Genomic DNA, 24,707 nt, shown 5'->3' with positions numbered 1-24,707 from the left:
GCGAAGCGTTGGTTGATGATCCCGGCCAGACACGCCGTGCTCGACTCGGATGATAGTCCTGCGCTCCTGGTACTGTCTACCCATGTAATAAGGCGGCACTGGGCGGGATCAGAAAGAACCTGTGCTACTGTGGTACTGTTATAAGTGCTACTGTTAACTTGAAAGGACGCAAAAGGCTCTCATGGTGATTTCCAGGTGACGACACAATGTGTCATCCCAATGCAGGATGAGTTGTCAGATCTCTGCCGACCCGCCGCCGACGGGAGCGACCCATTTCCCCGCAGACACTCCACTGCTTGGCCGGGACGGAGATCGTGAGCGCGACTCACCGTCGGCGAACTGATGTGCCAACTTCGAACATTTTTTCGTGTCTCGACTAATGTATACTAAATTGAGTAACGTGCCGTCAGCTTATTATTGAGGTGACGGCCCTTCCTAATTTCACAGTAGCGGACGCTCGGGGCTTCACTAGTCTCGTCCCAGCATCTGTTCAGCCTTGCCTCCGCACCATCCAGGCGCCTAGGTAGGTCAGGTAATATTCAAAGTGGTACGTAGGGTTGGTACGGGTACCCAAGTAGTTCGCGAATTCTTCCAGTGCCGTGCATTGGAACCCCAATCATTTGCAACGTCCCCCCCCCCCCCCCCCCAACCACGTCATCTCGACCTCATCTGTCCAGGCGTGCCCTCGGCGCCAGATGTAACAAGACAATAATCCTTGAAGGGCCTATAATTCGGATGTTAATGCCCCTCTCTACGCTGACCCGATCATGGGCGCAATCTCACTCCAGCGCGTGCTGTGTACTGTGATTACCAGAGAACAAGAATCCAGCAACCGCCGAGAGCTACCATAGGTAAGGCATATGTACGGAGTTATGATCTCGGTAGTCGCAAAACTGGAGACTCGCTTGCTCTGGCCGGTGCAAGCGCGGGATCAGCCGGGGCAGCGCCGTCGCCTAAGGTAGCCCGGAACCGCGCCGGACGACAAGGGCATTGGCGCCAATGAGCATCAGTATCACGTACTGTCGCGACCGTCGTCAAGGTTGCGATGCAGCGATAGGCTCCTCACTTTGAAACGATCTCACCTGGCGCCAATGGTTGGTTTCGATAGCATTTCTCACGCGAGTATACACTTACCCCGGAATGCGTGGATACAACGAGCCATGGCTATGTTTCAATCTCGAGCTCTATCATGGCAACCACATACTCGCCCACTCTAAGATGAAGATACGTAGGTACGGTATGGACGAATGAAAGCGCGTACTAGACCTTCTGGCATCCTATCTTCTCCCTAGCACGAGGTTGGTGATGGTCTGTTACAGTAAGGTAGGTAGGACTGGAATCATTGCGGACACCTTCTAGTGACCTTGACGGCGGTGATGCGTCTTATTATACAGTAGTGTAGAAACCGTCCTTTGAGCTTCAGCTGGGGTGTTCTCACCCGGCGGTTGCGTGCATCGACGCATCTACCCTCAAAGGACCCAGATGGCATGTGCGACGCCACAGATGATGGTGTATTGTCACGATTCTTTCATCCTGTGATACCTCATCCCTCCATATTAGATCCCTAACAAACATAGGTACCTAGGGAGCCAGCAAATAGCGTAGGACCGTAATCACCATTCTCCGCGCCTTCAAGATCTTACTGAGCGTGACCAGGGTCCAAGGATTGAGTCGTTCTGCCAGCCCATGCTCAGAGCGTCAGGTCCAGGATGCTACCCCATCAGCTCGGCAGCGCTGAAGATACGACCTCCGCTGTATTCTGTCTGAGCCTTTGTTGAGGTTGTCAGCGTACGGACTAGAGTGCCTCGAGTGGCTCTCGCTTTCAGATCAATAAGTGGGTTTTGTATTGTACTAGTGCTTTACAGTGCGCGCCTCGCCGCCAACCATTTGGCGGGCGATAGGATGGACATGTCTTAGCTGGAGGAAGTACGGTAGCTAGCATATACATCATCTTTTTGATACGAGAGAGCCGCATCTGACCGTTTTCCAATCAAGCCTGGTGTGCTTGCGTCCATGTTTATACACATTCCCCTCCTACCAATACACCGCACCCCCTTTCCCATCCTTCCCGTCCCAGAGCCCGAGCCCGCCTCTACCCCCCTCACCCCCTTCGCCTTCCTCCCCTTCCAATATCCTCACCAGCCCTCCCCGTCTCCTCTCCCCCAGCCACCGATCGATCCAGCCCTTCATCCTCCGCCTGCTCGCCTCGCTGCCCACGTTGACAGTCGGCACGACCCGCTCGATGCGCAAGGCCATCAGGAACAGCGCCAGCTCCCGGAAGCTGCTGTGCTCGCTGTACGGCACGCCAAAGCACAGCACTTCCTTCCCGCTGCCCCGCTGCGGCACCAGATCCCGCACGCCAAACCGCGTGCGCCACCCGGGGCCGTGCAGCAGCTGGGTCGTGGGGAGGGAGCCGGGCGCGAGGTTCGCAGCTACCGCGGGGGCGCCAGCCGTGCCGCCGCCGTTCCCCTTGCCGTTCACCCCGCCCGGTCCCGAGGGCCGGTAATTCCAGCCCGACGGCCGGAACCCCACGATCCGGCCGAACTCGCCGCGGGCTCTGTACGCCTCGAGATACTCGGCCAGCGTCTCGGCGCGGATCTCCATGATCATCTGCATGTGGACTTGTGCCTCGCACGGGTCCGAGGTGAGGAGCGAGACGAGCTCCGGGTCGTCGAGCTGCTTGCACATGCGGATCTTGGCGGGCGTGGCGTAGATCTTGGTGTTGAGCGCCTTGGCGATGGCGACGCAGATGCGCTCCTTGCCGATGCTGTAGGTGCCGCAGACGACGAGGAGGCGGTTGGGGTGGCGGGGTCTGCCGTTGAGGGCCGTGAAGGCGTTGCTGGGAGGAAGTGAGGATCGGGTTGGCGGGGTGGTGGTGGAGGAGGTGGTGGGAAAGAACTTGGCAACGCTCTCATTGTTGGAAGAGCCGTTGCCACCACGTTCCCGTCGTCGCAGGAGGGCGTCCCACTCGCGATTGTCGTTGGCTAGGAGGCTTTTGTTGAGCCGGGAGCAGAGTTCAGCGCAGGCACCGATCACGTCGTGTTGCGGCGGAAACGAGTAGCGGGGGTTGAGGTAGGTGGTATCGAGGTAGCAGACATCGATCTTCTGCTGCTTCGTTCGGCGAGAGAGGGCATCGACCATCTCGGGCCGTAGTTTCGGGTGCTCGACGTGGGAGGCGCAGGCACGGAAGTCGCCGCAGTGAAGGATCCGCTGGGTTTTCCCGCCAGTCGTCTTCTCAAAGAGGAAAAGGGAGCTTCCTGGGCAATGGTTCGCTGGGATCATGGTCACCGTAACGTCCTTGGTTTCTGGGACGGGCACTGTCTCCTCGAACTCCAGCTCGACGACATACTTTGCTGCCGTCCTCAGCTGCGACTTGACCAACGACCCGGTTACTTTGCTGCAGTAGATCGGCCCATGCGTCCAGCTCGCTGTCAGGCCCATGTAGTGATCACTGTGGAAGTGGCTGAGGAAATACGCTTGGCAGCCTTCGACGGCCCCGTACCGGAAGGCATCAACACAGATTGAGAGCCCAGGCATGATCTTGTAGAATGGACACGTTCGCTTATACGCGGGCATGCCCCGGGACGCGCTCTCCGCCGCGGCAGCCGTCGCCCACGCCGCATCCTCGGCGTGGCCAGACATGAGCTTGGTAAACGCCGAGGTTGACGGGCCCTCCCCGGCGTCGCCACCGAGACTGATGGGATTCGCCTGACCCGGGCGTGCCACAGCAGCTTTTGCAAACCGCTTGCTCATAACTGCAGCCTCGGTTTCATTCGCAACCCCGATAACAGTGGCAATGGCTGGCGGATTCGGCAAGGGCATCGGGTTGCCGTCGAGACAGGAATTGACGTGCGCTGTGGCCTCGTCTGACGTCGCACCAGCCAGACTACCGTTGCAGACCGGACAGCTCTCCGCCATAGCGTTCCCGTTGTCATCGCTTGTATCGTACTCTTCTCCTCCCGCCTCCGCCTCCAACCGTGCCTGCTCCTCCATAAACTGCATCATCCTCCGTTCCTCACCGGTAAAATCGTCGCCCTCGAATAGGCCCATATCGTCGCTATCGAAGACGTCATCTCGTGTTTCCTCGTCGCGGTCACCCCCGGCCTCGGCTCCCGACGTCTGCTGTCTCAAAAGCGGCGCCCTGGAACCTCTCTCTCCGTTGGTAAGCTCGGCCGGCCCAGAACCCTTGATTTCCTCGCCTGAATCGGTATCCAACCCGGAGTGTAGTGGCCTCACCCTTGCTGTAGTTTTCGCCGAAGCTGGCTCGTTTTCCTTGTCACCTTCGTCATCGTCGGAAGAGTCGTCGAGGAACGGATTTCCCGCCTTCTTTTTCTTGTTGTCTGACGCCGCCGAGGTGCCCGACTTTGCGTTCGGCTGCGATGTGGTTTGCGCATCGGACTCTGATGGCCCCGACCCCTGCCGGTGTCCTACCTTCTCGGCCGCGTGCTGGCCTCCTTGCGGACTAATACCTGAACTGCGGGGGAGGCCGCAAGGACTCAACTTCCTCCTCTTCACGGATCCGCCAACCTCGTTGAACCTCCTTTCTCCGCCATCCTCGCCCGTTTGCTCACGGGGCGGGGTCGAGCGATAGAGGTCCTCCTCTTCTCCCGCCTCGGGGACGACGTCGATCCCACAGCTGTCCTCTCTCCTCTCCTCGATGAAAAGCGCCTCATCCTGTTCCGGCGCCTTCTTGAAGAAGCTCAGAATACTCTGATTCGGCTTTGATTTGGTTTTCGGCTTTTGCTTGGTGGCAGAAGCGGACAAGGTTGACTGCCTGGACGCGGGCTTCTGTGGGGTTTTCAGTCGAGTCTGGGATAGCCTCGATTTCGCAGGCGGCGCCATGATCTGCCGTTTTGCTCGTGCGGGTTTGGAGAAGTGCAAAGTGCGGACGCGTTGTCAGATTGGACAGAAGTAGGTGGGGTGGAACACCTCGGAGTCGCGCGCTATCACGTGGTTCAATTTCTGTTCAGATGGGCCCATAAAGGACGGTGCAAACACACACACACACATGCGCAATAGCGATAAGAAAGCCGTCACGTAAGCTTGGGTCAGTTCCACGATCTGCTGCAGAATGTTCGACACAGTTTACAGATTAACCCAGGCGGAAGCTGTCTCATTCTATTGAACTTTTGGGACCCTGCTCGCCGTTGGCCTCTTATCGTCGATCCACCTGTCCCTTCCCCCGTCTTCCCGATCCCGATTCCCTTGTTCACTACTCTGCAGTCCCACCAGCAGCCCCCTCCGGCTCAGGCGCCTCGTCGTCGTCGTCCAACCCGCCAGCGGGGACCTCGTACAGACGCAGGATGCTCTTGTTGGGGTCCTTGACGAGCACGTACTTGCCCTCGTCGCGCTGCAGACACATGTCGGCGATGGTGCGCACGATGCCCCAGCCGTTGGACAGCTGAAGATTCATCTGGTTGGCGAAGTCCCTGGGCTTCCAGCCGATGACGCCGAGAATGACGTGCTTGTCGTTCACTTTGGGCGATATGCGGGAGACGAAGCTGCGGTCAGGTTAGCTGGGCGTGGTTCGAAAATTGCCGGGAGGTCAAGCACTCACCCAAGCTTCATGACATCAGCCTTGGCCAGAATACTCTGCACAGTCCACCGCGCGAGCTTGCAGCTGTTGTTCTTCATCTCCGTGGCGACCACGGCACCTCTCTGGGATACGAGCTTCGTCCGCCAATCCAGCCCGCCGCCGCTGCCCTGAGCCTTGTTGTCGAACTCGTTCAGCGCATGGACGGTCACGAACTGGTCCTCGCCGTTGATGGCGTTTTTCTGTACCGCGTCGAGCTCCGTGCGGACGACCAGGTATGTCGGGTTCTCCTCGCTAGTCGACAAGTCAAACCGCCTGTACTTGTATGCCTTGGACGCCGGAGGCTCTGTCTCGTCCGACGCGCTGTAGAAGGGGTTCTCGTGCGCCATCTCGACCTTCTGGTTCTGGCTCTCCAGCACCACCTGGTTGGCGAAGTTGTGGTTAATGTAGGTCGCCTCCTCGGCGAGCGCAGCCGGCTGGTTGATGGGTTCCTTGGAACCCTCGGAAGCCTCGAGCGGGGCGTCGTGGGCGTTCTCGTTGACTGTCACCATGTCGAGCGCTGCGTTATCGCGCTTGTCCAGGAACACCTTGTTGCCCTGCCGGACGATAACAATGTCCCAGGGGTAGACGGACCGTGGGGCGCACATTAGCATCGACAGGATACTATCCGTGGCGAAGATAGTGGCCTCGTCCCTCTCGGCCAGCTCCTGGATGATGGGGTCGGACGAAGTCGTCACATTGTACACGGCGCGGTCCACAACCGCAAGCTTGCGCTCGGCGCTCTTGACGGGCTGCTTGTCGAATGACCGGTCGTAGTAGTACAGAAATCCGTAGCTGTCGATGTCTTCGCCCTCGTCGGTTTCGAGGTTCAGCTTGCTGAGGCGGTTGAAGTCGATTTCCTCGAGAAGCTTCCAGTCGGGCCTAACGTTGATGGAGGCATCGCGGTTGCGCTGCGGCTTGTCATAATCCCTCCAGCCGAAGCGGCGACCACGAGCACCACCGCCCCGCGCAGCGCCACGGCCATCGTAGCCGCCGCCGTATTGTTGACCACCACGCCCCCCACGCTGGAACTGCTGGCGACCACCGCCCCGGGTGTCTCCGCGGGCACCACGTTGGCCACGGCCGCGGGTGAAGATGGCGCCACGCCCGAAGCGAGTCTTGCCCGTGTCGCGCACGTTGGAAACAACGGAAAAGGAGGCCTCGTCTTCTGCCACAGGCGCGGAAAAGAGCGAGGCGGAGCCGGCGCCGTATACCTGTTGGTCTGAAAGCGGATGGTGGTCAGTAATAGTACATTTGCTGGAGATAAAGACCCTGTGAGAGAGCCCAGAATCACAACGCACCGCGGTAATTCCTGTTGTATTGTTGCCTGCCACGTCCGTCCCTGCCGTCCTTAGAATCGGACCAGTCAGCCATGCGGCCTAGCTTGTCGCTCTTGGAGAACGGGGCGTAGGGGACGCCATTGAGAGTCGTCTCGTCGGTAACGGGGGGCCCCCAGGTGCCGTCGGGATCGGGCAGCGAGTTGATGAGGTCGACAAGGGCCGAAGTGCCTGGCGCAGGTTCCGCCATAGCTGCTTGGATACGCGACTACTTCGCGATTGATACCTCGAAGGGAAGAGACCAGGGTACTGTTGAGAAAATCTCGAACGCTTTCCGATGCCTGGTGGTTGCTCGCTGACCTCTCAGAGCTCTTTGATTTTGGTCGAAATTCTCTTGTGGTGGGGTGTTTTGTGATGTGGGGCAGGCACACTTTAACAATGGCTGCCATTACGGATATGAAAGGGTGAGCTACCTAAGGACTAATAAGCTAACCCTCCCACCATTGACAACGAGGCCGGCTACGTTGCCGCACTTGGTACCAGCAATGGACTTATAGCAGACCACAACAATGCCTACTGTCCATCTCTTGCTGGCGGTTGCTTAGTACTGTCATGGTGAACTTGTAACGGTTAATCAGCGAAGCTTTCCGAGTCATGAGGGGCACTGGTATTGCCGACTTGTTCCTGAAGTGATTGATAAAGGAAATCGATATGGTACGTTCCCGGTACGGGAGCGCAGCCACGTCCTTGTGGTGCTCCTTGACCCAGCCATGAATAAACCGGATCATCGCACAGAGGAGTACACGGAACCGCTCGACGTTCTGTTCAATAACAGGACCTGTCAAGGGAGCAAGACCGATAGCATCAAGCCCTAGAGGTTGCCCTCCTTCTACAGGAACCTCTTCTCCCTGCTCCTCGGTACCATGGTGAGACAAATCTTCGTCGTCGTAGACGTCGCCGTCCGCGGCTCTGGGGGCGATGCAGACTTCAGAGATCAGACACAGGGTAGGGGGCAAGACTTGCACATACGCTCTGGTGAGTTCCAGTGACGAAGAGCCTAAGGCAAAAAGTTGTGGCTGATCGGAACAAAAGCTCCGGCCTTCGGCCCGAGAAGCGCAAAATCTTTGGGAACTGTGAGGATCGAACTCACGACCTCCGGATAGCTCACTATTTTAACTATGAGACCGGCGCAATCTTCCGACTGTGCTAAGCTCCCTTTTCCTGATTATTGAAGGCAAGGTGGCAAGAAGAAATTGATCAAGGTGGCTTTGGTGCTGTTTCAGATCTATGTGCGTCGGGCCGAAACCCGGCGGGGCTGGTTCACACCTTGCGTGGGGCCAATCGCCCAACCCGAGCCAATCCCAAGTCCCGACCCAAAAAGCCATACGTCACTCCACAACGCACCACAGCCGCTGGCGCCCTGCAATAAAGAAAACGCATGGAGAGTATGATGGACGCCGTGGTACTCGCAGGTCCAAAGCCCATAAGCTATGGCATTCACGCGCAGTAGATCACCTTCAAAGTGGCAGGCCTGAGCTAGCTAAGCTCCATTTCTTGCTTGCGGGGCTGAGGGGGTCAGAGAGAAGAAGAGACACTACGGTAAGGTACCTATCAAGGGGGCTTCGGTTACCCAACATCAAGTGCGAACCCAATCTCACTTCTCCCTACTCGGTACCACAAACTGTTGAAGGGCTTCTTGAGAGCCACGACGCACTCCGCTGGGTTTTGTACTCTTACTTTGCGTCATCCTAATGTAGATGTACGGACACGCAGCCCTCGGCAGCTCATTGCCTATTGCAATGGATCTTCTTTGTCCTCGTGCCAATCGGCATTATCCCCTGTTCTTAATCCATTGTGCGAATTCGCGTGAGACGAATGACGCTGGACGACAGTTCAGGTTCCATAGCTTTCGGTCAACGGAAGGGATACGCAGATACGAGAGGTATGCGCCGTCTGGAAACAGGAGCCGAGGTTCACTGTTGGGAGGATCTGGGGTAGTCGGTCTCTTAGTGTTAGGTTGCGAACCCGCGGAACCGGGGACGTTGGATGCGTAAAGCTTCTGGGGAGGAGTTGGTGAACTGTGCCTTCTTTTCGGTATGTAGAACGGCCAACCAGCTGTCCGCAGTCTCTCTGCGAGTCTGAAGGTGTCTTGATGACTTGTGGAAGCAACCCTATATCAGCCATCGACCAACGTGTTAGGTAACCGGTGACATAGAGGGTATGTAGATCCCGTAAAGACAGCGGGATGGTTTATTCTAGATCCCTCTATACCGCCGGCCCAACGTGTATGGTCTCACGACAACCGCTATAGCTAAAAAGAAGCAATGATAGATTTCCTACCTACCTTCTTGCCTTAGTACCGCGTCCCAAACTCCGGCTTAGTGGAAAGCACATTCTCCAGCGCATCCCGCACCTCGAACTCCTCCAAGACCGCACCGAACCTGAACAAATCTCGTCAGTCACTAAAAAAAGAAAAAAGAAGGGGGTGGGGGGGGGGGGAAAGGAAGAGAAAAAAGCCTAGGAAGAGAAAGGAAGAAAGCGGGAAGAAGAAACGGACGGAGAAACTCACCCGTAACATCGGACTTTCCCACTCAGCTCCTCCGTCAGCCTCCCTAGATCCTCTAGGCTTAGCTCTCCCGCCCGCGGATGAGCCAGCACCATCCCCCAGGCCATGACAGGCGTGATCTCGCCGTCCAGGTTCAGCCGCTTGCTCAAGTCGAGCAGGGTCGCCAGGTCAGCCTTGGTCAGTGTCCAGGTGGCCATTTCTGCAGGTGTGCCATTGGGGCCCCTGCCAACGCTGCCGTTGCCGTTGCCGTTGCCGGGGCTGTGATGGTGGAGCATATGGGCATCATGGTGGTGATGATGGTGGTGGTGGTGTGTCTGGCGGCGGTGGTGGCCAAAGGGCATGTCGGGCGGAAGTTTGGAGAAGGGCTCGGGCGGGCACGACGCCATGAGGGCGTGGCCGCAGGGATGGTGGCTGCCGCTCTCGGCGCTGCGCTCCAGCAGCCAGGGCAGGTGGTTCATGCACGGTCTTTCGAGACTAGGTTTTTTGTTATTTGATCAGCCTTGCTTTCCTATTTCCTCGTTGTGCTTGCTCGCTGATCGGGTTGTTGCCACGCCTTATCTTACTGATCCGCCTTCAGGGAGAGCACATGATCGGCTCGGGTCCCCATAGAACACCACTCATCTCGTGCTTTTCCCCCGTTGGTTGCTCTTTACAACAACTATCTTATTAAAGATCCGCCCTCTCGCCTTGTGCTATGGGGAGTGCAGTGGGGCGGCCAGGTGAACATGACGGGGTATCAACTTAAGTGCGTGGATGGGTCAGGTATTTTAGGGCTTTCGTACGTTAAAACAAAGTCAATGCCAGCTTGTTCATAATCCAGAACTGGATTCTCGTTCGGCTGGTCTCCGGCATCCAGGCTGGTGCTTAGTGGCTCTTGCTGGGAATGTTGGTGATAAAGATGGCGGTAGCCGGACGGGTATATCGCGCTGCGCGGCGATAGTTCATCGCTGCGGCCTCCGCTGCTTACGGAAATCGGAGCGCTGAACGCATTCGTGTTGCTGGATGCCGCCATGTAGCTCCCCGTCATACTGGTGTTCGGTGAGTGCCCGACGCTCAGATTGCTCATCGAGTCCTCCAGCACGTTGCTGCCGCCTGTCAACGCTGCCATGCGCGAGCCATCTTGGACCAGAAGGGCCTTGAGCTGCCTATTCTCCTCTGCTAGCTTCTCCTTGTCTTTGGATATGTTGCTGAAAATCTCCTTCAGGCGGAGCACCTCGTCTTCGAGAGCCTTGATGTAGAGCTCTTTTCGCTCCCGGTGGGTTCTGCGGCACCGGATTAGCTGGGAAGAAAACGGCACCACAGCCCATGCGCTTCTCACCTTTGAGCTTGCCGGTTTAGCTCTTGTCGCCTTGTTAGGGCTGGTCTGCTGTCTGGCTTCGGACCGCGCCGCTTCGGTGGTTGCCCGTCTGCAGTTGGAAGGCCAGGTTGGCTCAGCTGTCTAAGTGTGGTAGAAGCGCTGGGACCAACCTCTTGTTACTCTCTTTCCCGCCAGGGTTCTGATGAAATCGATGTTTAACGTCGACAAGGGCGTCCCATCGTGGCCGGAGGGTCCTTCGCCAAAGCCTGGTTGAGGGGGTTGGCTAGGAGAGAGAGACGTCATGGCTGCTCGGACGGAAAGCGACAAGGGAAAGTCGTCCTCTGCGGAGGCGAGTAGCCCGGCGACGAGTGATGGGCTGCAGCGGCTACAATTCCTATGTCAGCAGTCATCATGACGAGCGCGCCGTATATTCATGTCAGAAAGCTGCGGGTTGTGGTTGGCGTGCTGTGAACCTGGTGACGATCGGAGTAAGGAGACAGGTAAGGGGATGACCCCTTTCCAAAGGAGCTCTGAGATGTGAAAACAGAGTGAGAGTATGCCGCGTACCTGGTGGAATCGGCGTTGGTCTCGACAGGAGGGGAGCCTTCAAATGCGATGTGTGTGGTGTATAGTAATAAGTACAGGGCTGGTCCGCTCAGGCAGTCAAGCGGCACCGATGGCTTGGCGCGGGATAGGGCGTGGCTCAAGTGACGGTCCAGAAACCATGGACCCGTTTGCGCAGAGCAGCGTGTGATGCGGGTATCAGATGTATTGATAAAATCGTTTGCAAAGTGGTTGACGATGGACGAGAATGATCGCTTCAGTCCCGGTGTAACGCGCCAAGCTTGGCGATGAGCTGCCTTCGAGAATCCCTGATACCCCTCGTCGTGGCAAGAACACGTAGCTTTGACACGAATAGTAGAGCTCCGAAATGACCTAGTTGATGTGAAGGTGAGTTGAGTGAAGAGCCTTGCCTCCTACAAGGCCTTATATAACCCTCCGCGCTGAATCTGACATGCAGGGGCTTCGCCACAGGACAGGAACATTGTTGGGTGTATTCGAACTTTCGAAACCCCGACACGGTCGAAACGAAGAACCGTGCAGGGTCGGAGTTAAAGCTTTCGTCCTGTGCTAGTGTTGGCTTGTATGCAAGACGGGCGGGGGAGAATGTAAGTTGTGAATCATATACTATGGACTCGGTCAGAAACTATCCGTAGACGCCCGCCGTCAACTTCCTGACTGGAGACTTGAAGTGACGGTGTTTGGTGCCCCACAGAGGCAGAGGTGCACCGTGCACACTGATCCAAATACGCTACGCACGAGCCGAATACGCCCTTGCATGTCAAGAGGCTCAGAGGTCGGAGATCGCTGGAAAGCCGGTGAGCTTAACTTTAACTAAACAACTCCTGTCATCAGAAAACCAACCGCCTTCGACACTTTTTACCACACTATGCTGGCCTGTCCGATTTGCTCTCACCGTTCCGGCGTGACTCCCTCTCTTCGGACCGGTTCTTACTAAGACAGCATCGAATCGGGAAGTGAGCGCGACCGGCATCCATGCGGCCAAGGACCTCGGTTTGATCAACAGGAATCTAAAGCAAGATAGGGTACTTACTGTCTTTGTTCGCCGCCGAGTCTTGTCAGCTATTGGCAATGTCTCTACCCTCGCCTCGCCTTTCTCTTCTCTTCGGGACCTCAACGTCCTCAATGTCAAAGCGTCTTATCGATTGCTATGATCGGAAGTAGGCACACGTCTCTCACTACCTGGTCTGGACTCATGCCGAATACCCTACTTTGTTACTATTCCGAGGCGTCTAATATTCCACACTTTTTCAAGCGTTCTCCCGGACCGGGCTATCCCTTACTACCCGGTTGCGCGCTAAGTCCGATGCCAAGCTCCGCTCCGCGCCTCCACCAGGGCTCCACATGGCCGCGGGCTCCGGGCAGGGCACACCCGGCACAGGCGGATCGACCGACACGAGGTCCGAAGGGACATGGAAGCGACAAGCCGCCAACGACGAGTACATACCTTACCTATACTGACCTGACCGTCCTCACCCTCGAATGCCGCACGCCGAGAGATAACTTAAAGAGTTCCACCATCTGCGCCAGCTCCATTAGGATTCGACCTTAATCCTGTTGAAGTACTGCCAGATGCCATCGAGTCATGTCCCTCTGTCATTCCCTCATCTATGAGCTTCGGTGTGTGCGGATTGCTTGCTCCAATGCGTTCAATCTGGATTATGCTCTAACTTCCAGGTCAAGACGGTTTAGAATGGTTGTGAAGTAATGCATTGCGCAGAAGCTGCCGCACTAGCAACAGTGAAGCTTGACAATGGCTAGCGTGTGTAGGAGTTACCTACATTGTCAATAAGTGTTGCTCTTGACCATAGTCATATAGTCAGGTCACTGGGCACCGCCGTTAGTTCGTCTTCTACTCGTCACTCACCTCAATCCGCTCCTGTCCCATCATCGCAAGTACGTTCCTCGGTTACTAGAAGCGTGGGGGCTACTGCTGATCGGATGGCATCATAGACTCATGGCGTTGTAGATACCTTACCTTCCTTACACAGTATGTGTTCCCCGCACCGCTCACGGGTACAAGCGTGCGCGGGGAAGGCGGCCGGGCGAACCAGGACATCCGCATCGAAGCAGTCGAGAAGGAGGATCGGCCGTTCAACGAAGTTGATCGATCGGAAACTGTCAGCCTATCGGGGAACTAGCTCAACGCCTACTAGCCATGCCGACCCACTTGAAGGAGGAGAGTTTCCTGAGCGTCCAGTCTATTCGTCAATGGGGACTCATCAAGGCTTAGACAGTAAGGTAGCGTGCACGAATAGCATACGATTTCCCTCATCCGGTGCCCTCTCGTCAACTACAGACTAGCACAGCAGGAACGACGTCTCCGGGGTGCGTGTCGCGTGTTGAAGATTCCGACAGGTGCCTGGGTAAATAGTGTTTGGGATAAATGGGAAACGCAGAGATATGACAGTAAGATGACGACTGGGACGAGCAGAGTGGTAGTTTCTAATCACGGGATCAATATGTCCCACCTGTCTGTAAGGAGACACTGCTGAGTTGCCTGTCGACAGATCGCTTCGTAACCGGAGAGGAGGGCGGGGGAGACGATCGCTCGAGAGTTAGTAGTACAATTGTCGACGCAGAGCACCATAGCCTGCGATCGAGATCGAACCACTCTTCTGAGAGAGCTTCATCCCCTCACGTGGTAAGTGGTCCCACACTTTGTTGCGGTGAAACCTCGAACCGTTGGCAGGAAAAGTGCCCCGGCAGTATGTAGTACAATGTCGGGTGTATGTAGGCATATTTGACCTCGTCATAGACTCTCCATGGAGATCCGAGGGCTATGTGGGACAACGCTACCGTCCCAGTTTAAAGCCGGCAGCCCTCTGAATTGTTGCGGTGGTGGTTCGTTCGGGAAACACACCGTCGCTGTCAGATTGGGGAGGGACTTTTCGTCTTCTACCTTGGGGTAATATACCGATCATGTCGTGCAAGCAGGGGATGGTCTACGCAGCGAAGTCGTCCTGCGAGAGGGCTGGGTTTGACTGGACGCACGCTCCACATCGCGATGCAGCGACTGACATGGCCGAGTCCAGACCTTCAGCGGTTTAGAGTGTACATACTGTGCGTACCCTCCTTCCTGGTACGGTGGGTTACATGCAATGACTTTGGGGTCCTGGGCCGCTGGGAAGTTGCAAGATGAGACAAAGGGACTAAGCTGCCTTTGGTTAAGCAGCAATATACTTACCGGTGCCTATATACCACACTACTCATTTGTAGTAGTAACAGGTGACGGTTAGTTTCCGGGGGGAAAGGGGGCAGTGACCTTGGCGTGCCAGCACGATCAGCACAGCTGTGGTTATCGCCGCGAGCGGGTGCGTCTCTACCACAGTATATGGTTAGGTCGGAGCAGGTGTTACATTGAGCTCACCTCAACGGAAATAGCACATTGTGGTGGAACTAGCTTGGGATGGCGAGGACACGCACTCTGCTTGGACGGAGGAGCCGAGAAGCGTGACGAAACCTTTAGAAGACCGTGATGAGCATGTTCGTAATTTGTATGCGTCTTGTACTTCGAGGATAACGACGTCCAGTGCGTCCCTCCGTGGCAACGGAGGCCTATTGGGTTGAATTGGTTGCCATTAGCTGGGACCACTTGCAGCACGAACTTGGCGTGCAGAATAAACAGTACGGTATCCCGAGGTGAACGCTATGGGGCATGTAGATAATCCTACCTACGACATGCAGGTTGAGCCCGGGAATTCTCTGGTGCTGTCCGTACTACCTACTGCGTAGCGATGCTGTGCTCGGCCAATGATACCCCTGGTCTTCTCTACATCTTGCATTGAGCTTGTTGTTCTGTCAGCAGATAATTTGGAGTCTCTGATCATCCGGGTTTCCACCACGGCTTCCACAGCAGTGTAGGCAGCAGATACCCGGCAGAGCTTCATCCCCGAAGGGCCTTCCACTGTTGGTGATCTCCGACGAATCCAGTGAAACCTTCGAAAGAAAAGCACAGAGATGGCCTAACCGGTCGGTCATTGAACCCCATCCTCCCTAACCCCATACCTAGGTAAAAAGATCGAGGCGAGATCTGTCAACGAGTCAGAGGTATGAAGTCACTATTGACTCGATCTAAGATGCGAGTCAGCATGAGCATTGTTGTGAAAGGAGACAATCGACTTGAACATATTCGATGTAAACTGCTGGACTTTAGGACACGCGATTTGCTCCAGGACCTCTTTCCCCCCCCCCCCCCCCCCCCCCCCCCCCCCCCCCGCTCAGCGGCAATCCCTGGCACAATTGTCGAGTTGGAAGGTCGCCAGATCAGTGGCGACTGGCCGCACTCGGCCTAGACCGTACGGATGTCATATGGCATCTCGTGCGACTGGTGTCATGCAGGAGAAGCCAGCCAACGAATGAATCGTCCCCGCGGCGCTGCGGGAGGATTTAGGAAAGGTCACGCCGACTGACGATCGGTGTATCGGCATAGCGAAAACTACTGAATAAGCAGCATAAACTTTAGCTGGTAGTAGTTCAGCTCTACTGAATAAAAGGAGGATAACGGGTAGTTGGGATTGAAATCTTGGAGGATCCTACTCAAGGTACGTGTTGCAAAATTGAAAGATTGAGGAAGGACGATACGGTGAGCTAAGGGAAGCATTAGGTAGCACTGTAGCAGACACGGTCATAGGTACCGTACGCATTAAGTTACGCATTTCATGAGTGGGTCTCAGCGTCCCACCACCTACCGTAGGTAAGGTAGGTATTTTGCACGGTATCGGTAACCCGACGTTTTCCTCTCCTTCTTTAGACCTAAGCTTACGGTGAAGAGAGTGAGGTAGGTACTCTTCCATCTATGTCGACTTTGGTCAACTCGAATAACAGTTTGAAACCTACAGGTACCTTACTGAAAGCCCAAGTTGCAAGTGAGCGCAGCAGAGTCGCGCGACTTTCCTTCCAGAACAGCGGCTTGCCACAAGCTGGATTAGCGTCACCAAAGCCAAGGTAACCTTGCACCCGCAGCGCTCCTCAGTGTCATTGGCCAGCTGTTAGCTCTCCCCGCTCTCAACGGTACCCCACAATGCGAGCGCCGCGCACGATTTCGAGGGACACCACCACAGTGTGATTCGCTTCTGTGCACTCATCAGTCACCAAATATTGGACCGGTCGGGTTCGCCTCCTCTCCCGGCTCTCACGCCAAGTCCAGAGCGGTTGGCCTTCCATCGTCTCTGTTGACATCAATTCCCAAACCCCCCCAAAAAAAGATAGGGACTAGCCGGATCTCAGCGTTTACTCACTCTTCGACGTCGCCGATGCCGGTGGCTGCCTGATCTCGGCTGCCACAATACGGGCAACTCCCGCTTCGCTGGCACTGAGCAGCGCGGAGCCAAACAAAGAGATCCCCACTTAAACTTTCGAGGTTGGCGTCTAGAACCACAGAACCCGCCCGAGCGAGTTCGACGACGACAACACCCGTACCGCAAGGCAATCCGTCCGCCTCGGGCCCCAGGCGCCCCGCCGACACATCCTCCCGTGCCCGTCTTGCCCATCATACTATCCCGGAATTTGCCGTCTCCAGGCTAGCCGCAGCCCTAACGTCGCCTTTTGTTGCTCTGACCGTCGACAGAAACACCGGGCTTCGTCGCCTCATAAGAAGCCACCGACTTGCGACCGACAACTTTCGAGGGCGATTGATTGCGAACTCTTGCTCCTCTAAGCGAGCAACGCCCAACCCAGGGCATACAGGGCCCGTCACTGCCATCGATGCACGCGTAGCCACCGAGACGCAACGTCGCTTCGAAGACCGACAGCGAGGCAGTCACGTCAATTGCACTGCATTATGTCTCAGGGCTGTGCCGTGCTCTAGCTTTCTGGCGTTCTGGCCAGAAACCCTGCTGGCCGGTTCCAACTGGACCTCCAGATTGCTTCCCGACCCCGCTCAGCGAGGACGAGTCTCGTCAAAAAGCTTCCGTGTTCCGAGAGAGCCGCGATAAAGGCACCGCCGTCCTTGTATTCTGCGAATGGTGTTAAGAGGAATTTCGCTTGCTGCGATATTTAACACGCCACAATGGAGGAAGAAACTGCTGCTACGCCTCAGATACTCGCTCCCCCGGCCGTGGCCTCGCTCAGGGCTGGTCCGATGGAGCGCTCCCTCAGCGAGGATATCCGAGAGGAGAGGGAGGAGCTACGTGAGGCCGCTGAGCAGACGCTCAATGTCATCCTAGATCTCAACAATGACGGGACAATCAGATGGGTCAGCCCTTCCTGGGTCGACGTTATCGGAACGCAGCCGGATTCGGTTGTGGGCACCCGGATCGCCGACCTCATCGTCAGCGACAACCCCAACATCTTCTCCGAAGTCGTTGAGGGCATGACGCAGGATGATAGACGAAGTCAGTTCATCCGCTTTGCCGTCAAGCTAGGTCCCCTCTCCAAGCTCCTCCCCCCGGAGATGGTCAAGGATCTCGAAGGGACTGCCCAACCCGTTGTTATCGACCTAGAGGCCCAAGGCATCATGGTCTATAGCGGTCCGTCCGCAGGGGAAAGCCATGTAAGTGTCTTCCAAAGCTCATTCCCCGAATCGTCAGGTGCTGATGCCGGAGCCCCAGACCATGTGGATGATACGGCAATGGGTTGCACCGCGGGAAATCAAGATTGATCTGCCTGCGGTCATTGTTGACTCGCTGGGGTCGGGCGCGCAAGTGCTTGCAAGCTACCTCACACAGCTCGCAGAGTCAGGTCTGGATGACCCAGCACAACACCCTCCGCCGCTGCCCGTTCTCTGCCGGATATGCGAGCGGCAGATCTCGCCGTGGTGGTTCGAGAAGCATACAGAGCTGTGCCTACAGGAACACCGCGCTGAAATGGACGTCCAGATGTCTCAAGAGGCCCTAACGGAGCATCGCCATGCCATTGTCAAGGTCCTGGATGCGCTCGAGGCAAGGCACAGCCGGTCACTGGCGGGAGGGGTTCCAATGAACCTTCCTGTCGCCGAGTACAAGGGCTTACCAATTGGTCCTCCAACAACCTCGTCGAGCTCGTCGTCCGGGAACTCGTCTCCTGCACCCGGTACAGCCCCTGGTCGGTCACGTGAACGCTCCTCTGGGTTCGGACACGCGCGGGCTAGGTCGTTTGCTGTCCGCAGACCGCAGGCTAGAATCGTTGAACTGCTGCTTGACTTGTGTGACACGGCCATTGAGATCAGTACGCCTGCCATCAAAGAATCGTCTCAGGCCCCTGGTGAATTCCGCACGCAGTCACCGCAGTCCGAAGGCCGGATCGCCCAAGTGCTGCAGTGGGAGACGCCGGGGACAAATACTCTGGAGCAGGAACAAGGTCTCGCGCTGCTATGTGCCGACACCGAAAGAGTGGCCAAGGAAAAGGTCGAGGCTGTCTTCCGCCACCGCAGGATTCTCGAGTATTCTGAGCGAATCCGTGTGGAGTTTGCCTACATGGTTCAGGACTGCATCGATGCTGCTATGCACAAGGCTGCCAAGATTGCTGCTGGCCGTCTCAGTGATTCTACCGATGATGAAGAGGAAGAGCTCAAAGTCCCGCCACCTGTGGGCGAAGAAGGCATCTTCGCCGGATCTTTCGATGCTCCCTCCACCTTAGCATTGGCTTTACAAAAGGCAGATATCAACGAAGATCCCGACAAACGTCGGCTGTCAATGCCGCTGCATTCTCCGAGGTCAAGCAGCCCCAAGGAGTGCCCGACGCCCCGATCTAACCGTGGCCCTCTCGGCTCTCTAACGGGCGCCAGCCAATCCCGACGGGAGTCTATGATCTTCGAAAGCGACGCTGGGGAGAGTGACGGCAGTCTCAGGTCTTCCTCGGTGGCGTCCAGGGCACCACAGCGGACCGACTCTCCAATGTCCGAGTTCGGGGATCTCCGACGTCAGGCGAGCTCGCGGCAACACCACCGCAGGAGTCTGATTCTCCCGGGCGCCGTGTCGCCGCGCAGACAAGAATCACCCTCCAGAGGCGGACACCCGCCATCCTCGCCCCTCCGGATCAACAAACCACGGAATCTGCCGTTCCTGCCTTCTGATGCTCTGGTGTCGCCGGAAGCGTCGCCGATGCTTCCGGGCAGCGAATTCACGTCCCCCAGCATTTCCCACACGTATCACCACCACCGGAGACAGTCGTCGGCTGCAGTGTCTTCCAATCCCGGCGAGGGACCGGGACCGGCGAAACCCCCGCCATCTCCCCGCCTAAGCGCTGTTGTTGGTGGCCCCCAGGCCAAAGCGGTCCCTCCGTCGATCAAAGATTTCGAGATCATCAAGCCTATCAGCAAGGGCGCCTTTGGCAGCGTCTACCTGTCCAAGAAGAAGTCCACAGGCGAGTATTTCGCCATCAAGGTTCTCAAGAAAGCAGACATGGTCGCCAAGAACCAGGTAACCAACGTCAAGGCTGAGCGGGCTATCATGATGTGGCAAGGCGAGAGCGACTTCGTGGCGAAGCTATACTGGACCTTCTCGAGCAAAGATTACTTGTACTTGGTGATGGAATATCTCAACGGAGGAGACTGTGCCTCCCTCATCAAGGTGCTGGGAGGTCTGCCGGAGGACTGGGTCAAAAAGTACCTCGGAGAGGTCGTGCTTGGTGTCGAACATCTGCATAGCCGCGGGATTGTGCACCGGGACCTGAAGCCAGACAACCTGCTGATTGACCAGAAAGGGCATTTGAAGTTGACGGACTTCGGCCTATCACGCATGGGATTGATCGGACGGCAGAAGAGAGCTCTTACTAGCGGTGCCGATGCGGCGCCTGACCTCCTTAAGCAAGGGCCATTCGCTCGATCTACCTCGATGGCTTCGTCCCGATCCACCTCGCTTGATCTCCACGGGCGCACTCACTCCCCAGGCTCCACCCCGCAGATGACGCCGAGCGATTATGCGACCAGCTTAGGGCAGCCGTCGTACTTCAGCCTGGGGGCCTTCTCACAAGAGCCGCGTCGTATTTCGAACCAACGCAGCGATAGTGGCGGCAGCGAGACCTTAGTGCGGATGCTTGGGGGATTGTCCCTGAATGATCCCCTGACAAACAATTCGCAGGCTATTCTGTCTCCCGCTGAGGGCAGCGAGGCTGAGGGTACTGGGTCCCCGGATCTGGTTTCACTTTCCCACACGACTACCCAGAATAGTACCGAGTCCAAAGGAACACCTCCACAGCCAGCCATGCCCCCGCCGAACTGGGCGCTCTTCGATCCGGAAGACAAGGACCGTCGGTTTGTGGGCACGCCCGACTACCTCGCGCCGGAGACGATCAAGGGCGAACCGCAAGACGAGACGAGCGATTGGTGGTCTGTTGGGTGTATCATGTTCGAGTTCCTCTACGGCATCCCTCCATTCCACGCCAGCGAGCCAGACCAGGTCTTCGAGAACATCTTGGCACGCAGAATTCATTGGCCGGAAGAGGGCGAGGACGAGGTTTCGCCGGAAGCCAAGGACCTTATCAATAAGCTACTCTGCTCAGATCCTCACCAACGCTTGGGCGCGAACCGCGAAGAGAAGTTCCAGTCCGGGGGCGAGGAGATTCGCAGCCACCCCTGGTTTAAAGATCTGAACTGGGACACGCTGCTCCAGGACGAGGCCCAGTTTGTCCCGCAACCCGAGAATCCTGAGGATACCGAGTATTTCGACGCTCGTGGAGCCACACTGCAATCCTTCGCCGAGGAGATGGAAGATCAGCACTCGCCACCCGCGTCTGCACCAACTGCCGACTACCCCGACCGCCCGCACGACGCCCTGTCCCGTGTCAGGGCCCAGGTCAACTCGATGAAGCGCGGCCTTATGCCGTTGCACATCCCCCCGCATGTTCGAGACCTGAAGAGCAGACGCTTGAGCGAGCCGGTGGCTGGTGATGACTTTGGCAACTTCTCGTTCAAGAACCTGCCCGTCCTCGAAAAGGCGAATAAGGATGTGATTCAGAAGCTTCGGGCCGAAGCGATGGCAGCCCAGAGCAAGCCCATCAGCCCCAGCGGCTTGGCCAGTTTGACATCCCCGGCGGGATCTCTCGAGGGCAGCCCCGCTATCGCAAACCCTGTTCAGAGAACGCTGTCAAACGCCAAGGCATCCCACAGACCGCAGTCCCCATCTGGCGTAAGTCACGCCAACTCGTCTCCCAATCGCGCCTCGCAGCCGTCGTCTCCTTTGCTGGTTTCCTTCGTCGCTGGCCCGGGTCCCGATAGCAGACGGAAGACGTCAAGCACCTCCTCGAGCATTTCCCAGCCTTCTGGGAACTCGTTACAGCCGGGGAGCTTCTTCGAGATGCCGCGCGTCCCGCCCAGTCTGCAGAAAGCGGCTACCACGATTGCCGCCAACCCATCATCTGCCAAATGCAGGGGAGGTGTTCCTGCCTCATTGCCGCTGTCGTCGCCGCAAAAGCCCGTGACAAACCATGTGGTGTCTACGCCGCGACACGGCAGCACCTCATCCGGCGGGCGCTCTCGTTCGCTCACGGTTGGCTCGCAAGATGGGAGCCCGGTAACAACGGAGATGCTGGCAGCTCACCATAGGAATCGCCGTAGCCAGGTCTTCGATATGTCACCGTCATCTTCCGACAATGAGGCTGACAAGGCCAACGCGCTGCTCAGAGTTCAACGACGCCGGCAAAGCGCAAGACGCATGTCGTATATCGCAGCAGACGGCCCCGTCTTCCGCCCTCTATATGTGCTCATCTGCGATGACCATCCGGTCTCGCGGATGGTAATGGAGAAGTTGCTCGAAAAATTGCGATGTCGCACCATCTCGGCGGCGACGGGCAGCGAAGCGATCCGGTATGCCATGAGCGACATCAAGTTCGACATCATGTTCCTGGAGTTTAGGCTCCCAAAGCTCTCCGGGTCCGATGTCGCGCGTATGATCCGCGATACTAAACATATCAACATGCACACCCCGTTGGTCGCCATCACGTCTTACCTGAAGGAGCTGCCTGCGCCTCAATACTTCGATTCTCTCGTCGAGAAGCCCATCAGCTCGTCGAAGCTCACGGAGGTGTTAAGCACGCTCTGCCATTGGAAGGCCCCATCCCCAGGGCAGGCCAACTCGCTCTCCCTGGCGCTGCTGCCACACCCTGTCCCGTCTGGCCTGCGAACGGAGAGTCTGCGTCTCGAGGATAGCCCGACCTCAGCTTCGTCCGGATACGCAATGCGATCTGGGAGTAGCTTCCGCGAGGACTCCATCAGTTCAAGTCTTTTCGGGGACTCCGAATCCGTTGCCACCGACGACATTCCCGTCCTCATCAGTCGCAAAGCCACAGGCGACTGGGACGAGGGTGGGCTCTGCATCTCGGGGCCCGAGGATCAGGTTCTCCTAGGGTCTAACAACCCGCTGGGCTCTCCCCTCCAGCCTCGTCTTATCACGCAGCGATCCGCCCCGCCGCAGATTGATTCCTCACCTCTTCGAGCGAAAGGACCCGTGCCACAGCGATCACTCGAGAAGCTGAAGGCGAAGCGCGAATCGATCGAGAAACGCAGGTACGAAGGCAGCGTCGATTCGGCCGACGACGAGGATGATGAGCTCGGTCTCGGCGCGGCACCCGCCCAGACAGGCAGCGGCAGCGGCAGCGGCAGCGGCAGCGGCAGCAGTGGCAGTGGCAGTGGCAGTGCTAGTGGCAGCAACCCTGGTTCTCCGTCGGGCCAACAATATCGCAGCAAGTCGGTCCTGCCGTCGTCCAAGCTTGGGATTGAAATGATGCGTGCGAATAGCCATGACAGTTTGCTCACTGGGTCCGAATGTGCCAGTACCGTGGAGCCGGCAACTCAGGTAGTCACTCCGAATCAGGAGGTGCAGCTGGCCTTCCCCGAGCCGGACCCCATGGTTCACCTGGTGACGCAGCCGGTGACGCCGGCGCCGCATACTGTGGCCGAAAAGCAAGGTCAAGCTGCTCCTGTCGTGCGCACTCCGCCCGAACTCGAGCCAGGAGCACCGCCCGATGTCGATGTCGATGTCGACGAAACACCACGGCCGAGTTCGTCTCTCGGGCGGAACCCAATCGAGGATGAAGACCCAACCCCAAGACGGCCGCCTGCGAGGACTGCCGATAGAGACGATACGATGTCGCCACTCCCCGGAGGGATCTAACCCATCATCAGCCATCTACGACGCCTTGCGTACAGCACTTGACTCAAATCCTGTCGGGCAAAAAAGGCTATTCTGAGCCACGGCATGCTATATCATGCGATCACGCCTAGTATTTCCTTGCGTCTGTTTCACATTTGATTTTCTTTGCGTTTTCTCCTTTCACCGGTCCAGAAGCGCGGCGTTCCTGGGCCAGGCAAAGAGGGGGCTAATGTGCCTAGATTGCACCACCTCGGTCGCCGACACGGTCCTTTCCTTTTGTCATCTGTTCAGGGAGTCCGGTTGAGCAATGGAGGAGCTGGCTGGACAAACATGAGAAGGCGTAAAGCAGAGGCATCAAATCAAGGTTAGAGGCGTTACGCATGGCTGCATCCAATCCGAACCAAGCACGGTTGGCTTTCGGGGGGCGAGGAGGAAGGGTTGGTTGTCTGTTGACTTCATTGGCTCGCTTCTGCTTGGTTACTTGGGTCCTCTGCGCTAGTTCTCCTTCTCTGCTGTACCTTTTTTGTCGGTTCGGTGTTATGTAGGCGCGCTTTGGAGAAATGGAAGTTCGCGGGCGCGTCAGGAATTCGACCTTCTACGACACATTCGGATAGTTCATGAGCGACCCCATGCGGCAACAGTAGTTACAAATACTGAGCGGCTAGGGGGTGCAATCTTTTACCTCGCAATGTGATGTTGCTCTCTCTGGTTCATCTTGCTTGCCTTGGAGCTTAGGTGTCGAAGAATATTATCCATGCGGGTAGGCAACGGTGGAAAAGGAAATATCCATCCGGAGACCAATGACACCTAGTAGTTGCTAGTCCCTAATTGAAGGAGAGCTCAGCGAGTGGATCTGATTAGCGGCGTCCGAACCTGCTTGGTCGTTATGTGATACATGATACAGTAGAAAGGGTATTCACTTGGACGAATGAGATTAGGTGCGAAGTGTGTAATCTGTACACCCTGAGTGACCCCCACGGGCCCATAGAAACTTCAGGGTCCTGGCGGCCTGGCCTCCCTGAAGAAACTGTACCCGAGGTAAACCAAAATTGAATGTTGTACGGAGTATCGCAACACCAAGCTGGCGTGTTCATCCCCCGCGGTCCGGGCTGCCCATTAGTACCGTCACCGAGACGAGACCACTTCCATTTCCGGGATCTGCTAGTTTCAGTAGCCCGCGAGATGCGGGGTTTCAATTTACACGAGAAAGAGAACCAACAAAAAGGACGCATCATGTTACCCTGGAGGCGAGAGGAGTGGAATAGGTGGAGATGGGGCAACGAAAAATCGACAATCGCCTCTCCATTTCCCTTAACTATTACGGAGTATTAATAAGTAGCTATGCACACCCTCGGAGCTGGCGGACGTCCAGACCTAGCCTGGCCCTCTTCAACTACTGTAGGTA

The 24,707-nt window shown here is 56.9% G+C and overlaps 3 protein-coding genes and 1 non-coding gene across 4 annotated transcripts; 1 reads left to right on the top strand and 3 right to left on the bottom strand.

Moving 5' to 3' along the window:
* Nucleotides 1–1,834: 1,834 nt before the first annotated feature.
* On the bottom strand, nucleotides 1,835–7,267 carry B0T15DRAFT_564827 (eukaryotic translation initiation factor 3-like protein). Its single transcript, XM_062870652.1, has 8 exons — nucleotides 6,874–7,267; nucleotides 5,558–6,794; nucleotides 5,230–5,501; nucleotides 4,497–4,856; nucleotides 4,237–4,400; nucleotides 4,185–4,194; nucleotides 4,069–4,154; nucleotides 1,835–4,035 (listed from the first exon to the last, which is right to left on the bottom strand). Exons 1-8 carry the CDS (start codon nucleotides 7,097–7,099, stop codon nucleotides 2,035–2,037), a joined length of 4,356 nt encoding a protein of 1,451 aa, XP_062726905.1. The 5' UTR covers nucleotides 7,100–7,267; the 3' UTR covers nucleotides 1,835–2,034.
* A 707-nt stretch (nucleotides 7,268–7,974) lies between these two features.
* Nucleotides 7,975–8,065, bottom strand: B0T15DRAFT_t13. The gene has a single exon. It is a non-coding gene; the product is annotated as a tRNA-Met (tRNA).
* Nucleotides 8,066–9,202: 1,137 nt separating this feature from the next.
* On the bottom strand, nucleotides 9,203–11,015 carry B0T15DRAFT_489751 (uncharacterized protein; the record flags this gene model as incomplete). The annotated part of the gene is made up of 5 exons (XM_062866623.1): nucleotides 9,203–9,290; nucleotides 9,419–9,889; nucleotides 10,198–10,677; nucleotides 10,734–10,821; nucleotides 10,883–11,015. 5 exons carry the CDS (start codon nucleotides 11,013–11,015, stop codon nucleotides 9,203–9,205), a joined length of 1,260 nt encoding a protein of 419 aa, XP_062726904.1.
* Nucleotides 11,016–17,151: 6,136 nt separating this feature from the next.
* B0T15DRAFT_62083 (uncharacterized protein) lies at nucleotides 17,152–23,503 on the top strand. The gene is made up of 2 exons (XM_062871134.1): nucleotides 17,152–17,787; nucleotides 17,846–23,503. Exons 1-2 carry the CDS (start codon nucleotides 17,305–17,307, stop codon nucleotides 23,321–23,323), a joined length of 5,961 nt encoding a protein of 1,986 aa, XP_062726903.1. The 5' UTR covers nucleotides 17,152–17,304; the 3' UTR covers nucleotides 23,324–23,503.
* The last annotated feature ends 1,204 nt before the right edge of the window (nucleotides 23,504–24,707 follow it).

The sequence above is a fragment of the Chaetomium strumarium genome (genome assembly GCF_033439665.1).
Source record: "Chaetomium strumarium strain CBS 333.67 chromosome Unknown B0T15scaffold_1, whole genome shotgun sequence".
In the NCBI taxonomy this organism is placed as follows: Eukaryota; Fungi; Ascomycota; class Sordariomycetes; order Sordariales; family Chaetomiaceae; genus Chaetomium; species Chaetomium strumarium.
The sequence above is the reverse complement of the archived record's forward strand: the minus strand, read 5'-3'. Positions and strand labels throughout refer to the sequence as shown.

Coding starts and splice junctions, on each gene's coding strand:
- B0T15DRAFT_564827 (XM_062870652.1), bottom strand. CDS start 7,099: ATGGCGGAACCTGCGCCAGGCACTTCGGCCCTTGTCGACCTCATCAAC. Junction 6,795..6,873: donor ATACAACAGGAATTACCGCG/GTGCGTTGTGAT, acceptor ATCCGCTTTCAG/ACCAACAGGTATACGGCGCC. Junction 4,401..4,496: donor CGTGAAGAGGAGGAAGTTGA/GTCCTTGCGGCC, acceptor CGGGGCCATCAG/AGTCCGATGCGCAAACCACA.
- B0T15DRAFT_62083 (XM_062871134.1), top strand. CDS start 17,305: ATGGAGGAAGAAACTGCTGCTACGCCTCAGATACTCGCTCCCCCGGCC. Junction 17,788..17,845: donor CGTCCGCAGGGGAAAGCCAT/GTAAGTGTCTTC, acceptor CCGGAGCCCCAG/ACCATGTGGATGATACGGCA.